General features: G+C 43.1%; 1 protein-coding gene across 2 annotated transcripts in view; it reads left to right on the top strand.

The window, feature by feature from the left end:
- The window catches only part of mxi1 (max interactor 1, dimerization protein), a 35,651-nt gene extending 17,163 nt beyond the window's left edge, over positions 1–18,488 (top strand). For both annotated transcript variants that reach the window (XM_060912007.1, XM_060912008.1), the window contains exons 4-6: positions 9,854–9,968; positions 10,407–10,578; positions 16,314–18,488. In XM_060912007.1, coding sequence (XP_060767990.1) covers positions 9,854–9,968; positions 10,407–10,578; positions 16,314–16,477 — 451 coding nt within the window. In that variant the 3' untranslated portion in view covers positions 16,478–18,488. The remainder of the gene's footprint in view (positions 1–9,853; positions 9,969–10,406; positions 10,579–16,313) is intronic.
- Positions 18,489–18,813: the final 325 nt, after the last annotated feature.

Below are 18,813 nucleotides of genomic sequence, written 5' to 3'. Positions count from 1 at the left end.
AGGGAGATTAGAGCCGAGCATGTGAGTTAATCCATGTGTTACTGATGTGTCTCTACGGCTCACAGCTGTGTGTGTGTAATATGGCTGTGGATACTGGGCTTGAGGATGAGAAATGATGCATTCATCAGCTGAAAACCCGTCTTGTTTGCATTCCCTTTCAGCATAATAATCCAAGGGCACTCAGGCCAAACATGAATCAGGTGTGTTTGTTCTCTGCGCATCACTCGGCTGTACGCTGAAAACCTGTACATCCTGAAATTTCCAGCGACTAATAAAAACAGTCCTGTCTTACCTGTAGGAATTCTGATGTGGTAAAATACAGAGGTGTGTGTGTGTGTAAGAGACGGACCGAAGACTCAGTATTTGTGTCAGTGGGGATCCCCGAAAGAGAGATTCAACAAAAGACCCTGTGAAACCTTCTTTCTTCTCTCTGTGGTCATTTTCCTCTGTCGTTTTTACACAAAAGCCATTTGATGTGGCATCACTGAGTTCACCTGGGGTAAAAGGATCTGTAAGTCTTTCTTTTATGATGTGACGCACTATAAATAAATCTGAAATGGTTCGAAAGCCAACGTTATGCTGCTGTGGCGCAGATAATGTCGGAAAACCCCGTAATTATAAACTGCGCAGCAGTCACACACAGCAAGTGTGTTTTTTACATTCTGTTCCACTGCCGTTTTTCTATCTTTAGGCCTTTTGCTCCACAAACTTTTTTTTTTGTTTCCCTCACCCTCTGCTGAAATGAAGTGTAAAATAACATGATTGGAGGATAAAAATATCTGGCTCTGTTTCCTCGTATAGACTATACCACACTGTTTGTGTAAGTGTGTGTGTGGAAGATGTCCGGGCATGCAGTCAGGTTAAGGAGTGTGTGTTGAGTCACTGCAAGGATGTGTTTCAGGACGGTCAGAAGAACAGCATTGAAGTGTGTGTCACTAGACAGTTGTAAGACTCCGCTTTGAGTCATATTTAGGACGTGTGAAACTGCCAGAGTGTGTGAGAGAGCGAGTACAAGTCTGAACATGTTTTAACAACAAGGATGTGCAACTAGAGTGCTGTCTCAGCATTTCCTTGTTTAACTCCAACATGAATACAGATTCCGTGCTAAAGCTGGTGTCCGTATTGTCGCGGTGTTTCTTACAATGCCACAGTTTTAACTCTCGGCACGATGCTGCCGCCACCGTGCTTCACAGAGCGACGACCAGTGTTTTTTGCTTTCTGGCTTTATGTCAAGGCCAGACAGGGTCATTTTGGTCTCTTCAGAAGAGAGAACCTTGTTTTGCGGAAGTACTGAAGTCCAGAGCTGTGCGAGCGAGAGAGAATACGGGTGGTCCTGTATGCGTGGGCTTCCCGCTAGAGTTGTACAGAAAAGCAACAAAAGAGCCTTGCTGTTCATGATGTCGCAGGAACGATGCTGAACATGATGCAACCATCACCATGCTTCACAGTGAAGATGGTCTGATATGCAGTGTTGGGGTTTCTGACCAAAAAGTTGGCCTCCTCAGACCAGAGAACCTCCAACATGGTTTTTTTTTTTTTTTTTTGGCCAGGTTTTATCGAGTCAGCAAGCTGTAGTTATCATGTGCACACGTCCTCCTGTCTGAGCTGTGCATCTCTCCGGCTCCTTCGCTCACCCTTGGCCTTTTAATTGCATTTCTGACTCCTTCCCTTTTCACCCGGCCACTGACTGACTTCTGGTGGACGGTTTCTTCTCGTCAGTCGTCATTGTGCCATGTTCTTTCCATTTTCAACAATGTATTTAACGGTGGCTCCAGCTTCTGTAGGTTCTTCCGGGATCGGATGGAGATGTATTTATTCTGAGAGCACGTGACACTTTTATTTGCGCATGGGTCGACTCCATACCGACACTCAGGGCTTCACAGCAACAAGGGTGAATGTTGTGGGGTGTCCTTGTGTAGCCTTGGAACAAAAATGGGCCTTGTTGTTCAGGGGGTCAATACTTGTGCAAAGCAGAACAAAGAGAGAGCTACAGTGGTGCTTGAAAGTTTGTGAACCCTTTAGAATTTTCTATATTTCTGCATAAATATGACCTAAAACATCATCAGATTTTCACACAAGTCCTAAAAGTAGATAAAGAGAACCCAGTTACACAAATGAGGCAAAAATATTATACTTGGTCATTTATTTATTGAGGAAAATGATCCAATATTACATATCTGTGAGTGGCAAAAGTATGTGAACCTTTGCTTTCAGTATCTGGTGTGACCCCCTTGTGCAGCAATAACTGCAACTAAACGTTTGCGGTAACTGTTGATCAGTCCTGCACACCGGCTTGGAGGAATTTTAGCCCGTTCCTCCGTACAGAACAGCTTCAACTCTGGGATGTTGGTGGGTTTCCTCACATGAACTGCTCGCTTCAGGTCCTTCCACAACATTTCGATTGGATTAAGGTCAGGACTTTGACTTGGCCATTCCAAAACATTATTCTTCTTTAACCATTCTGTGGTAGAACAACTTGTGCGCTTAGGGTCGTTGTCTTGCTGCATGACCCACCTTCTCTTGAGATTCAGTTCATGGACAGATGTCCTGACATTTTCCTTTAGAATTCGCTGGTATAATTCAGAATTCATTGTTCCATCAATGATGGCAAGCCGACCTGGCCCACATGCAGCAAAACAGGCCCAAACCATGATACTAACACCACCATGTTTCACAGATGGGATAAGGTTCTTATGCTGGAATGCAGTTTTTTTTTTTCCTTTCTCCAAACATAACGCTTCTCATTTAAACCAAAAAGTTCTATTTTGGTCTCATCCGTCCTCAAAACATTTTTCCAATAGCCTTCTGGCTTGTCCATGTGATCTTTAGCAAACTGCAGATGAGCAGCAATGTTCTTTTTGGAGAGCAGTGGCTTTCTCCTTGCAACCCTGTCATGCATCATGCACACCATTGTTGTTCAGTGTTCTCCTGATGGTGGACTCATGAACACGAACATTAGCCAGTGTGAGAGAGGCCTTCAGTTGCTTAGAAGTTGCCCTGGGGTCCTTTGTGACCTCGTCGACTATTACACGCCTTGTTCTTGGAGTGATCTTTGTTGGTCGACCACTCCTGGGGAGGGTAACAATGGTCTTGAATTTCCTCCATTTGTACACAATCTGTCTGACTGTGGATTGGTGGAGTCCAAACTCTTTAGAGATGGTTTTGTAACCTTTTCCAGCCTGATGAGCATCAACAACGCTTTTTCTGAGGTCCTCAGAAATCTCCTTTGTTCGTGCCATGATACACTTCCACAAACATGTGTTGTGAAGATCAGACTTTGATAGATCCCTGTTCTTTAAATAAAACAGGGTGCCCACTCACACCTGATTGTCATCCCATTGATTGAAAACACCTGACTCTAATTTCACCTTCAAATTAACTGCTAATCCTAGAGGTTCACATACTTTTGCCACTCACAGATATGTAATATCGGATCATTTCCCTCAATAAATAAATGACCAAGTATAATAATCTTTGTCTCATTTGTTTAACTTTGTTCTCTTGATCTACTTTTCGGACTTGTGTGAAAATCTGATGTTGTTTTAGGCCATTTATGCAGAAATGTAGAAAATTCTAAAGGGTTCACAAACTTTCAAGCACCACTGTATAATAATGTGACCTACGTAATGCAGAGTAAAGATACAATTGAGAGTGAAACCAAAAACAATCGAACTATTTATTGTATAAACCGTCCAGGCGATCAGGGCTGAGTTTACACGTCATTTAGCCAGGAGGAAAACGCAAGCCATGTTTTGTTGCGTGCGGTGTTTTTTTTATAAAAACCCTGCAGGTTGGCTTTTCCAAGAATCAGCGTGCACAAAAACAGTAAACGCAACCTGTGTGTGTTCACACCCATGGCAGAGTTAAAACAGAATGCTTTTGCATGTTGAGCGGGTGTGGATTTCCGAGAACTCGGGCCACGTGTTGTGTAATCATTCCACAGATGGAGTGTCATTTATTCAGCTCCGTATAGGAGTGAAAGAGCTATTCTTGGACACGCACTCAGTCATACTACGTCCTACGCGCGCACACTCATGGCCATGTAGATACTACCCACACACTCCTGTTGAAGCGAGCTGAGGGTACACCCTTGAGGAATGCCTTTGGTTGAAGAACAGGAATGCTGATTTTGAGTGTGTGTGTGCTGGTCAGTGTTTAGTTGATGTAATGCCTTCAGCTGTTTTTGAAATGACAGGAAGTCGCCTAACACATGGATAAAGCAGAACCTGCTTTAACGACTTCACATAGATTTGTGTTGTCGTTCCTGTTTTCGTCTTCCCCTCCCCCTCCCCTTTTTTTCTGTTTTCTAAGACTAGATGCTATCGATGGCGTACATTTCCTGAGTTTCCCCACAATTTTCAACGCAGTTCTCGGGCCACTTAAGCACCGCATCTCCATTAAATAGTACGTCACTGCAGGTGTGTGCAGTTTCAAGTCTAACTCTCGATTTACCGGACTAGCCGAGTCGGATTAGCGTTTCAAGTTCCACCCGATGTGTAACGATTCTTCATTTGCATTTCTGTGATAACGAAAGCACAGACCTTGTCCCATGACTCATCGCTCCTTGTATTAGGCCAGGGTGTGAACTTTTTTTTTTTTTCCCCTTCTCCTCCTCCCTCCGTGTTACAGTGCTGTTTTCAAAACTCCCCTGTGAACTTCCCCAGAGAATTTGGAAAGTGCGTTTTTATGATGTCACACCAAGCGAATTTGTGCAACAGTGTAGTTTTCCTCACAGATTTTGTTCTGTGATTTCGGTGGCAGTCAATCAGGAGGAGATTAATGCTGTGTTCACACTTGCACCGGTACGAAAGTGGTATAACTGTATCAATACAAAGTATACCGATACGGTTTAGTGCATCTGTCCACACTAGCAAGAAATGTTTGTGGTTTTCTTTCACGGTAGTTGAAATGCGCGTGTGCGAAATGTTTCCGTGGTTACCGAGTAACTTCCTTCTGAGAATATGGCGGATGAAACAGTGTGTGTGCGCTTTTTGTTGTCAATGTACAGTCTGTATTTCTGGTGGTCATTTATTCAGTCGAATCGTATAAAACGCGCGAGGCAGTTGAGAAAGAAACAAAGAAAACGAATCTCCGTTTTTCACTATTTTATTCAGCGAAGACCAGTGTTGGGCACGTTACTTTCAAAAAGTAATTAGTTATGGTTACTAGTTACTTTTCCCAAAAAGTAACTGAGTTAGTAACGGAGTTACTTTGTCATAAAAGTAAGGCCAAAAAAAAAAAAGTGTGTTTCCGGTAACATGAAATACTAAAATAAGGTCGGTAGGTAGGAAAATTTTTTTTCTTCTTAATTTTTTTAAATTTTGTTCAAAAAAATGAACACAAGTAAACATCTTACAAAATAGTATTTTGGCACAGAATCCTTTATACCACACATCATAATAAAATAAAAGTGTTTTTAAATCTTTAAACGAATAAAAAAAAAATATCGCAAGAGTTCGAGTTATGATCTACGGAAGCGTATTGCTGCCACACTCAAAAAAATTGGCTTAGAATCAAGTAATTACGTGAAAAGATATTGTTAACAAAGTTATCACGTTTTTACAATATATTTATCATGTAATAACATCACGTAATTTCATGATATTTTCATGTAATAACGTGAAAACACCTTATCAAGAAATAACGTGAAAATAACGCCCTAGGCTACTTCCATTAAAAGCAGACGGCCTAGCCTACTGTAGAACTTGGGTCGAGCAAAAACACCGAGCAAAAACATGGCTGAATCCTGAATGACTCCTATTTGTATAAATAGGGGACTACATAGGCGGCAAAACGTAGTGTTTTTCCCTGCCATGGAAGTGCACTTGTATACTGAAGAGGAATCAATTTACATTACAGCCTTGAATGAGGATTCAAAATGGCGGCTCGGCTCAGTTTTGCCTTCCTCCTTCAGTATACAAGTGCGCTTCCATGTTTATGCAGGAGGGCTGATAGAAGTGGCGAAACATTTTACTTTTTATCGTTTCTTTCACAACTTGAATGCGTTGAAACAAAAAATTATGACAAACTAACGCCGCTTACACTAAAATATCGAGGGAAATTTGTAATAACTTTACGGTCGGCAATTTCGACGCGGAAATTCTCGATCGGTCGGGTTACCGGAAACGCACTTTTTTTTTTTTTTGGGCCTAACTAATTACCAGCGAGAGTAATTATTCCGTTACATTTTGTGCCCCCCCCCCAAAAAAAAAAAAAAATTCAATTAGTGTAATCATAATAATAAAAGTAAATGTTAAATGTGTTTAATGACTGAAATGGACACTTAACAGAACCAGTTAGTAACGTTATCTACACTATATTAATATTTTTGTGGGACAATGTGAGAAGACATCTGTCAAATTTAATATTTTTGTAGTTATTAAAATTGTTACTAATTACTGGCCACTGACGAGGACAAACGCTTTGTTCCTCGACATAATGTGCATTGCACGTAGACATTTTTGCCTTTTATTTCAAGTAATGCTGTATTTCCAATGTGAAAGCGCAGTGTTGGGCTGACCGCTCGCCATCGCTGGGTCTTCTGATTGAAAGTGTGCGCAGTAGTGCAGTAGGCGGAGCCTACCTACGTATGTTGTCCAAATCTACTCTGATTGGCTGACTATGCCGTTGTCTCGCGTCTCCCCGCCCCACACTAAAGCAGAGTAAAGAAAGGCTGAGCGAGCAGCGTGCCAGATGAAAACAGCTTTAATAAAGTAACGCAGAGCATTTTATTGTAAGTAACGGGAATGGCGTTATAACGATGTAAAAAGTAATTAGTTAGATTACTCGTTACTAAAAAAAAGTAACGCCGTTTATTTCTAACGCCGTTATTCCCCTCACTGGCGAAGACATTGATTGAGGTGTGTGACTTTGCGCATGCGCATTATATTTGTATCGATGCAGAGCCGCTTCATCTGTCCACACTACAGCGAAGCGCTACAGTACCAATACTGTACCGGTACGAAACCCATACATTTGTGGGTTTCGTACCGATACAGTTATACCGGTATAGTTGCTAGTGTGGACAGGTGTTGCGGTACGAAAGTAGTTTCGTATCGGTACAAAATCCCTAGTGTGGACAGGGTAAAACTTTCTTTGTTACAGTGTGAGTGAGATGAGGGAGTGACTCGCTGATTCAGAGTAGAGAAATGAATGAATTCCTCAGGTCTTTTAATTATGTTTCTGCAGCAGATGGCTTCCTTTTCACTGTATACGCTCACTACATAGGGTGTGATGTAAGGCGGTGTTTCTCAACCACTAGGCCGTTAGTGGGCTGCGAAGTGCCGTCTTGTGGGCCGCGAAATTTTTTTTCCCAAGTTTGAAGCCAAATACTAAATAGTTCAGGATGACGTACCATAGGGTCCCAAACCCAGTAGCTGGTTTGCCTTGTACTTCTTTTCAAGTGGAATAAATACATTTGTGGGTAAATTAAGAAGAACAAGCCTTTATTTTGTCACGTTTAACCCGTGTGCGCGCGCAGCAGGCTGAGTAAATAAATACATTTGTGGGTAAATTATATGGATCTGTGATGCCTGCTGGAAGAGAAGAGCAGGGAGGATTGAGAATCGAGCGGCTGTGGTTTGTTTACACCCGATACTAAAGGGGTGTTCATACGGCACATATTTGCATCGATGCTGCACCGATGTATTTTGTTGCGATATATCTTACACCGGTGTAAATTTTGTGGAGCGTTCACACGTCACAAACCTGCTTACTAGAGAGAAGCGTGTTAGCACCGGTGCAGCCCCGCTTGCGTTCACACGGCAGTTTTTGCGACCGTGCTATACGATAGTAATAATGCGGAAATGAAATATGCGCATGCGTGAAAATGTACTTCCTTTTCCCGGTTGTCATGGCATCACGAAGCGCCGGGGAAACAACGTGGATGAAGACACCAGTGTTGCCAGATACTGCTGACGTTTTCCAGCCCAAAATGTGTTCAAATCCGCCAAAATGCACTTAAAACCGCCCAATCTGGCAACACTGGAAGACACGCAGTTCTGTTGTTGTTGATGTTCGCCATTTTGGAAGCGCAAAATACCAGGATGCAAATTATGCAATGCCCATCTGTAATCAACTCTCGTCACGCGTAGCGAGTCTACCCCTGTAGCGTTCAGACGTCCTGTTTTATATCGGTGCTGCCCCGCAAACTAGCGGAGTAAATTTCTTAAACCACCTCCCGAGCAGGGTTAGATTTGCACCGGTTTAAGCAGCTTTCAGGGGCTACACTGGTATAACTTTGTACCGCGTGAACGCTCTACCGGGGCAGCCCTGGTGCTACACCGGAGTAAAAGTTGCCGTGTGAACACCCCTTAAGACTTGTAGCGTCCTAGCAACCTTTTCAAAGGCGCATACAAAAAGCCCAGAGACTCCCATTTATCCGGGTAAAAACGATACAGGATTTATCTTGTAGTGTCCTGATCCCCAGATCTTTAACCCAGCCACATATTAAAAAAAAAAAAATTATTCTCCTCCGTGCTCTTCCAGGTTTTCATCTATGTGTCCGTGTAGAACGATGTCTGCAGCACCAGGTTAGTTTGAGACGTCGGGGAACTCAACGGATGGATAATTTTCCAACTCCGAATGAATGAATCTTTTTTTTTAAATAAAGACATTAAGCTGATCAGCAGAGCTGGTGGGGTCGTGCATGTACAGATGCAAATAATTACAAATACAAAAGATTAAATGTACACAATCTTAAAAAACAAATTTAAAATCTGTTGATTACCTGTTAATTCTCTTCACTTTGTCTTTGTATTTCGTTCCAGCTACAACAGGATCAAAATTGATTCTACTAATGTCAATTTTAGCTCGTAAATTTTTCTTTCATAGGAAAAATCCTTCTTTGTTGGCGTGTAAGGATCTAATCCCATTGAGTGGTTTCTATATCCGCTTCTTGGTTTTAATAACTTGCTTGTTTGCTGAATACAAACATGGCAGTAAGTTCTTGTGTTAATGGACCAGACTCCACCTTTGGATCATTTAATCCCTTTTGAGTGAGAATGCCCTGCATGCATGGGTTTGGCTTCTGGGACATCCGTACTGTTTTAAATACAACACTTACAATTAAAAAAAAAAAAAAAATGTTATTGTATTTATTTAATTCCTGGGCTCCTGTCTGTAACAGGGAGTGATGTCGCATCTCATTAATACACTTTACAATAGGTTATTAGATTCCCATAGAATAGATGAGCCAAAATAATTGGGGGTCTTTTTTAATGGGCCCCGACTCGTTGCAAGTATGAATAGGTGGGGTTTAAAGTAGAACAGGTTGAGAACCCCTGATGTAACGGACTTGCGTACATCTTCCGGAATGCTGTTTGAGAGTCCTAGAGAGAGAAACTGTTGAAGGTAGTGGTTTTTTTTTTTTTTTTTTTTTTTTTAACATGTATAGCCTAATATTGGGCGGCACGGTGGTGTAGTGGTTAGCGCTGTCGCCTCACAGCAAGAAGGTCCGGGTTCGAGCCCCGTGGCCGGCGAGGGCCTTTCTGTGCGGAGTTTGCATGTTCTCCCCGTGTCCGCGTGGGTTTCCTCCGGGTGCTCCGGTTTCCCCCACAGTCCAAAGACATGCAGGTTAGGTTAACTGGTGACTCTAAATTGAGCGTAGGTGTGAATGTGAGTGTGAATGGTTGTCTGTGTCTATGTGTCAGCCCTGTGATGACCTGGCGACTTGTCCAGGGTGTACCCCGCCTTTTGCCCGTAGTCAGCTGGGATAGGCTCCAGCTTGCCTGCGACCCTGTAGAACAGGATAAAGCGGCTACAGATAATGAGATGAGATGTATAATATTGAAATTATGTGGAAAGATTATACTGGAAATCACTTGCTTTCATTTTGTGCGTGTGTGTATTGTAGACGAGCTCACCTGCGTCTTTGTCTGGAGCGATTGAAGGCGCTCATCCCACTGGGACCCGACTGTAACCGTCACACTACGCTGGGACTGCTGAACAAAGCCAAAGCACATATAAAGGTAACACACACACAGTACACTGGGCCTGCTTAACACAGAGAAAGAGACACGGGTGTGTGTGTGTGTCTGTCTCAGGGGGGTGTTATAGTAGGGTTGAATAAAGCACTGTGGGTTTCAGACTGTATTTTGAGCTTGGGCTTCATTGATTTATCGACAAGGGGTGTGTGTGGCCCCAGGTCGTATTTTATTATGTCACTATAGTGTCACTCGCCACGTTTGAGAGTAGATATTCATCTGAGATGTCTGTAGTAAATCCATACGCCTGAGCCTAAGGAAGCGTGCTCTCTCTCTCTCACTCACACTCTCTCTCACACACACACACACACACACACACACACACACACACACACACACACACACACAAATATGCAGGTATGTATAATTTCCTTGACATGAAAGACTGAATGATTAAGACGGATCGTGTGTGTGTGTGTGTAGAAGCTAGAGGAGGCTGACCGAAAGTCTCGGTACCAGCTGGAGAATTTGGAGCGGAAGCAGAGACACCTCCGGAGGCAGCTGGACTCTCTTCGGGGGACATGTAAGGCTGAGAGGGTGCGCACAGACAGCGTGGGCTCCACCCCATGCTCCGACCGCTCCGACTCGGACCAAGGTACACACGCGCGCAAATTTAGATGACGCTGTACATCATAGGGTACCAATATTTTCGGAATTATTGGCACCATAGGTTTTGAGCTGAAGTACACCCTGGATGCTGTATATTTTTCACACACACAACATTTTTCTGCTTTCAGAATGATCAGCTCACTCCATGATCAACATTTTAGGGTTTTTTTTTTTTTTTTTTTAGTCGATTTAAATATAGTAACAGTGCTGGTGGTGGGAGGTTCTGATTTCTACCGTTAAATAAAAAATTTACAGACCCCACTTTTAGCGAGAATCCCAGTGCGCTCTCGTCACGGATTCTCCTCCGTCGAATTCCTGCTGCATATTTACCGTATTTTCCGGACTATACGTCGCTCCGGAGTTTAACCTCCTAACGCCCAAGCTGTTTTTTTACATGCATTTTTTATTTCTCTTTGCTATTTGGGCTTATTAGAACCTGATTAGAATAAAAACTAAGCATCATCTTTTGATAAGATGTACTTTTAGAGAAAAAGTATGTCCACATATGTGGATTCTTGTTCCGAATTTCTAAAAAGTGCTCTCCACGTATGTGACTGCTAAGCCGTAGGAGGTTAAGTCGCATCAGCCAAAAAATGCATTATGAAGATGAAAAAAACATATATACATCGCACCGGACTACAAGTTGCCCTTTTTTGAAGGGTTATTCTATCCATAGAATCTGTGATTCTATCTGATAAGCGGCGCGTGGTTACTGCGCGACTGCATTGTTTATTTAATAAACGAACAGCTGAGCAGTGATAACGCGCCCTTTGCCCTGTAAGTAGCCTAGTCTGATTATTTTAAATATCTACTAATATCTTTATCACTATTGTTATTACTAATAGCCTATATTATTATTATTATTATTATTATAACTAATATTAGTAGCCTATTACTGATGCATTAATCAGTTTGCTTTTAGAATATTTTTACCAGTAGGGCTTATTATCGCCCCATGGCTCTTTCATCTGTGTTATTAAAGCTGTAGTCATCATCGAGGAGGGTCATTCTTCATTTTTGTCGAATTTTATTTCATCAAATCAGAGGCCAAGTAGGCTATAGGTATATCATCTCCAAAGACAGGTACGGTAGTAAAAACAACCGTCTAGTGAAAAAAAAAAAAACCAACAACAACCGCTCAGAGAAAAAAACAGGCAGAAAGTGCGCCTGCCGGTTAACGTCATATCAGATAAAAACATTAAACGTTATTCAGACCATTAACACCATAACATCAGAGACGAAGAATAAAGTTCACCTTGGAAGGAGAGTTATTTTTAAAAATGCAAAACAAAATCATTTATAATAGCCCAGAGAAAAACTGGCTGAATATGTACCGTAACATCAAGTTATTCAACAGCCTATAGGCCGAAAATCATTACATAACTTATTTATAGGCCTATCATTAATAATAAAACACAGGTCAATCAAGTTTATCAAGCTGACGATTTCACTCCAAATCAGCAAATCCATTGAATTCCTCATCCTCGGTGTCACTTCTGAACAACTCTGCCAACTCCAGCGGCAGACGAAGCGCCGCTTCCTCTTCTTCCGCGTGGCTGTCGTCAGACTCGGCATCAGCTCCAGTTATTCCGCGGTGAAAAAAAAAAACATATATATATATACGTCGCACCGGAGTATAAGTCGCATGGCCAGCCGAACCATGAAAAAAAAGTGCGACTTATAGTCCGAAAAATACGGTAACTGTGACAGTGCTCTAAAAAGAGTTTACTCAATCCGCAGTCTTTGGCCCTGTTTACATTATTTTGAATCAGCGGATCATCAGATTAACGTTTTTAAAACGATTCGCGTACACACACAATTTCTGTGCCCGCAACAAAACCGTTCCCCGTGCACACAGCAACGCCAATACACGGATACGCTAATCACATGACTAATTAGACGGCACGTCACATGATCCCAGTGCATATCGGGCATGCGCAAGTCACTCGCCACTTGCAAGTGGAAGGATGTCGTTGTAAAAAATGAAGTATGCCAGTCTGTTATCGGCGGTACTGGTACTACAATGACGCCTTTTTTACACCGTGTATGGCCTTCGTGTTTATGCTAGAAGGATCTAGCAGTGTTCGGTACACTCTTCACCTCGCAGAACGGCCGTTTTTTGCGATTACAACAAGACTATTTAGTGCTACGGTAACCAACACACTTCCTGTATTGCTCATTCACATGACCAACGTGGCATGACCAACGCCGGCGAATCAGGAAGGTGGATGTCACAGTGACGTTGTCCAATGACGACGTCAGCTAGAGCTCAGCACTGCGTATCCTCGTTCCTCAATGTTTACACAGCACCGGATCAGATACGTACTGGGTTGAATACGTGGGCCCTGGCGGATTCAAACTGTTCCGCCTGTGGAGTCGTTTCCCGGCGTTTTAATGTGCACGGACAGTGCATCCGCAACGAAAACGATACGGATACGGTCTAATGTAAACACCACCTTTATTGCATCACATCCCAAAAACCAGTATGACGTGCCATTTTCACACTTCCTTGTTTTTCTTGCCAGAATTAGCCTTGGCAGGTTAACTCAACTTCCGCTACGACGACATCAACAATGTAGCGAAAGAAAAAATGGAAGCGAACGCCGTTTGAGACAGTATTAGTGAAACGGTGAGTAGAAACGGGTCGCCGTGCAACTGAAGCTAATTTGACAGACTCTCTGAATGACAGCAGGGTTTCGCCGACGCCCTGACGAACAAACAAACAAACAAACCTCATTCTCTTTACGAGACTGAGGCTTTTGATATAAATAGCTAGCGTTAACAAAAGGGTGAATCTGGAATAATCCTTCATTCTGTAAATGACTTGAGGTTGGAATCCTCTGTTGCTGAAAGTTCTTTCAAGACAAAGTTTTCTTCTTGGCACTGTTGAAGATGAGGAGGAAGAGCTTTCCATTGAGCAAGGTGGTGGTGGTGTTTCCTGGAAATCATTTCATCATACATCTGCCCACTTCTTTTTTTTTTTTTTTTTTTTTTTAAATTCTCAGAATTTCAGGAGGAACATGAAGCACACGATGCATTTTTGGTCTTTTAGAATTTTGTTTTTACACTGTGTTCCAAATTATTATGCAACAAGTGTTTAAGAGTGGTAAGGTAAAATATTTTTTGTTTGTCAGTTAAACTCATGAATGGTAATGTGTATCAGGGCTCTGTACGTCACTGAAATCAATTGCAGATACCTGTGCTAATTAGTTTGGCAGGTGAGCCCAATTAAAGGGGAAACTACTAAAGAAGGTTGTCCCACATTATTAAGCAGGCTACCATTTTCAACCAAAATGGGCAAGAAAAAGGACCTGTCGGCTGCTGAAAAGCAACAAATAGTTGAATGTTTGGGTCAAGGCATGGCAACAATCAAAATTGTCAAGAGACTTCATCACGATCATCGCACTATCAAGAAGTACGTAGCTGATTCAGAGCACACACGTGTGCGTGCTGATAATGGAAAATCCAGGACTCTTTCCTACAGGCAAATACGTTGGCTCAAAAGAGCAGCTGTAAAAATGCCCCGTCATAGCAGCAGACAAGTTTTTGAAGCTGCTGGTGCCTCCAACGTGCCCCGAACAACAAGATGCAGGGTCCTCCAGGGGTTTGCAGCGGTGCGTAAGCCATCGGTTCGACCTCCCCTATCCACTGGACACAAGCAGAAACGGCTCCAGTGGGCCAGGCAATACATGAAGACTGACTTCAAAACTGTTCTGTTCACCGATGAATGTCGTGCAACCCTCGATGGTCCAGATGGACGGAGTGGTGGATGGTTGGTTGACGGCCACCCCATGCAAACAAGGCTACGGCGCCAACAAGGAGGTGGTGGAGTGATGTTTTGTGCCGGAATCATGGGGAGAGAGATTGTCGGCCCTTTTAGGATCCCTGACGGTGTGAAGATGACATCCATAACGTATGTGGAGTTCCTCAAAGAACACTTCCTGCCATGGTTCAAAAGGAAGAATCGTGCTTTTCGAAACAAAATCATTTTCATGCACGACAATGCACCATGTCATGCTGCAAAGAATACATCTGCATCTCTGGCTGCAAAGGGCATCAAAGGAGACAAACTTATGGTGTGGCCCCCATCCTCCCCTGACCTCAACCCTATTGAGAACCTTTGGAGCATCATCAAGAGAAGTGTTTATGATGGGAGGCAGTTCACATCTCAACAACAGCTCTGGGAGGCTATTCTGTCCTCATGCAAGGCAGTTCCAGCAGATACTATCCAAAAACTGACCAATTCAATGGATGGAAGTCTTGAGGAGGTCATTTTCAACAAGGGGTCCTATGTTCAGATGTGACGTCACTTGTGATAATGTTTTGATTTAAATAGTGTTTGATTTCAGTTAGTCATGACCTGCTAATGTTTCTAATTTCACACATGACCATTTTTTGTTCTTTATGACAATAGAGGCTACGTTCACACTGCAGGCTGAAGTGACTCAAATCCGATCTTTTCGCCCATATGTGACCTGTATCCGATCTTTTATTGACAATATGAACGACACAGATCCGATTTTTTCAAATCCGACCCAGGCCGTTTGGTTATGTGGTCCTAATTCCGATCCCTATCCGCTCTTTTCATATGCGACTTCAGTCTGAACCGCCAGGTCGCATTCATCCGACTTACACGTCATCAACAAGCCACAAACGTCACTATTCTGCGCTGAAGTAGGCGGCGGGTCTCTCAAAAAAAGTTACAACAACATGGCGCATAATCACGGGCGCAGATAGAGGGTGGGACTCGTCCCACCCAGATTTAAATTCACCTCGTTCGGTCCCCCCCACTTATAGGGAGGAAAAAACGTCTATGCTGTCTTTCTTTGCATAAGGCAAACCTCACGGAAAAATCAAAAGACTAATTACCATTCAGTTTATTGAGGTGCACAGCAGTGTATACATAGTTGCAACAACTCGCATAAAACAAAGACTGATATTCGGTTGGTTGAGCTGCGCAGACTGCACAGGTTGTGAGCTCGAGCTTGGTTGCTATGGTTACTAACAACAAGTTTGACAGGCATATCAGGGTTGGGGTTGGTTTGCTGGCAGCTTTGTCCCCCCCAGTTTTTTGTCCCCTCCAGTTCAAAAAAACGTATCTGCGCCCCTGCGCATGACATCAATGCGAGGGACGCTTCGGGCTGTGAAGGTTCTGAATCTTCTCAATGGAAAGACGCAGAGGTTAGGGAGCTGATTTCCATTTGGGGGGATGCAGCTATTCAAGCTAGATTGGATGGGTCATACCGCAACCGGGCGGTTTTACTTCCGTAAACACTGGCCATGCTCACTGCGTGTGACGTCGTCGTATCCTGCAATGCGCATGCGGAACACTTTTAGGTCGCTTTTCGTTCATACTGAGGATCACATACAAGTCGCATATATTTGTTAATGTGAACGACCTCACAAAAAAATCGGAATTGAGCATTAAGCCTTGCAGTGTGAATGTAGCGAAAATGTTTGGAAACTCAATTGTGCATAATAATTTGGAACATGCATTTTGGGTGCATTTGTGTTTTTTATTTCTTAAAAATTTACTGTTCTCATTGGGAGGTTCGTTCAAAAACATTTGAATTGTACTCTAATGGTTGATGACTGGAAAATCATGATGACTGCCATTAATATAGATAATTTAGGAAAATCTGAGAAAATATGATTTGCATAATAATTTGGGACACAGTCTAATAATGTCTGCATTTTTTTTTTTCCCTCCCCTCCCTGTAGAGGAGATCGAGGTGGACGTCGAGAGCACCGAGTTCTCCCATGGAGAGCTGGATAGCGTGAGCACAGCCAGCACCAGCGACCTGGATGACCACAGCAGCCTGCAGAGCCTGGCCAGCGATGAGGGCTACTCCTCCTGCAGTGTCAAGCTCGCCTTCAGCTCGTAGACACGTAGCACGGACACAGCGTAGAGTCCCAGCAACAGCAACTACCAACCAACCCTCTCTACCAATCCACTCTACTCCACCGAACCCCTCCCAGAATCCGACAGGTGACCAGAGCACAAGCCGCCAGCGCCGGCTGCCGGCCCTCTCAGAGCAGCGTTCTGATTGGTTGATCGAATGTACACTGCCTTTAACGGCTCTCTCTTTCTCTCGTGACACGAGAAACGCAGTTTGGTTTCTGTTTAATCAATTTTTGGTTTCACGGTTTGTGATCTGGTTACCTGTTGGAACGTTCCGAAGCACTGCGACTCGGTGCGAGCGCGTACGATCTGGACATCCTCCGCAGCACCGCATATCAACATCAAGCTCTGAGATCTCAAAGGCTGAGGCATGAACTTTGTGCTACGAATGGTGCTACCTGAAAAGAACCCGACGACCCAACACGTCTCGTCTGGTCACGGAAGTGGGTCGACCTTTTCTTTTTCAGAAGTCTCTCCCACGGTGCATTTTATGGTGCGTTTAAAACGTCGGAAGCAGCCAAGCTGTGCTTCCGTCTAGCAGCTGCAACGTAGACATCCCTCCTAGCGGTAACAAGCAATAACTCCTCCTCTAGCTTCATCTCTACTTTTCCTCTCTTATTATTATTATTATTTTTTTTTTTTAAATCCCCGGACACTGTCCAAAAGAGCAACTTGCTTGGGTTTTTTTTTTTGGTGTATAATAATACATAAATAGTTTAATAAATTAAGAAAAGGAGTTTTTAAAAAAAAAAAAAAAAAGCTAGATACATATGAGTAGCCTCTGTTGCTGTTCGTCTTGTGTTTTATTTTGTGCATTTTAAATTATATTTTTGGAAAGATACTCCTATCCTTCTTGGATTGCTCTGACAGAGTGGCATGGACAGTATTATGCTTTGGCTCGATGATTTATTATTTTTTATTTTATTTTTTCCTCCTTCATTTCCATTCTGACCAAAACGAAAGGATGAAAGAAAGTCTCCCTGATGGCGTCAGCAGCCGGACCCGTGAGCGTTGGAGCTCCCGATTTTACAAATGGCACTTTTCTTTTTTTAAATTTATTACATAACTGTCATTTATTCTATTCCTCTGTGTGTTCCTGTTGATGCTGAGAGGCATTCCACTAGTGCGTCGTGGATCTGGGGGTCAGAGGTCCCTGTGCTGAGCCTGACTTCCCACTCGTCAATCATCAGCTGACTTTCAGTGGAAGGAAGTCATATTTATTCCTCATCCCTATGTTTTATATTTTATTTTAGTGAGCCCATCCTGAGCTGTGTGTTTGAGCGCTCGACTGAACACGGTGCTGTTTTCCAACACCAGGCCAAACCGCACACCAACACCACGTCCCCCTGTCTCACTTAAAGACACGACGACCTTTTTATTCATTCTTTTCATCTACTTGGTTCTTGCCCCTTTAATTTGCTCTTGAATCCATCCAGGACCCATGTTGAGAACTCTATGCTTCCTGATACACACACACACACACACACACACACACACGAGCAGTAAGACGGTGATCTGGGATCTGTTGAGCCAGTGTCTCAGTCTCAGAAGTGCTGATTTACTATAAATATATAGTGTAATAATGAAACACTGATCGTGAGTCAGCTCTTGATGAAATCAGGAGTGTTCTGGATCACACAGAAGACCAGGAAGAATCTGATCTGAGATCAGCACCTGTGCTCTTTCTGTAAACGCGGGAATTTTCCCTCAGTTGTGCTTAATGTCACTTTAAACACTCGATAATCAGTACGCACGTACGGCTCTGAAGTCTTACATGTGATCCAAGCACCTCCTGCAGAGAGTGTGTGTGTGAGAGAGAGAGAGAGAGATCAGGAAGCTCTGGTGAACACGGAGCGAGTCCTATTACCCTCAAGGTCCTGCTGAACTTTTGTGGCCATTCTTTGTCAAACATGCACTCTGATTCAATCTGTAAGTCCAACTGCAATACTTACAATAAAAGACAGAGATTGTCCAATCTGAAGACCAAAAAAAAAGTGTCTGTGGTTTTTTTGTTTTTTTTTTTGGGGGGTGGGGGGTGTATGTGACTGTCCTATCAGTAGATCTTTCATGCCGTAACTTGTATAGAAATTAATACACGTTTTAACTCCTCACTCATATAAATGCTATCGCTTCTATAGCAACGGCTTTCCACTGACGTACGGTGTCGACAATTTAGCAGCTAAAACTCTGACAACACTTTTAGTGACGATTTGCAACTTCGCCAACCTCCATTCTCTTTATCAAGCAGCAGCGAAAACCATTTATGAATCACGCAATCTACACTTTTGGTGGCGTTTCAGAGAACCGATAGCAACTACT

The sequence above is a fragment of the Neoarius graeffei genome, chromosome 27 (assembly GCF_027579695.1).
Source record: "Neoarius graeffei isolate fNeoGra1 chromosome 27, fNeoGra1.pri, whole genome shotgun sequence".
In the NCBI taxonomy this organism is placed as follows: domain Eukaryota; kingdom Metazoa; phylum Chordata; class Actinopteri; order Siluriformes; family Ariidae; genus Neoarius; species Neoarius graeffei.
This window is presented reverse-complemented; position numbering and strand designations above follow the sequence as displayed.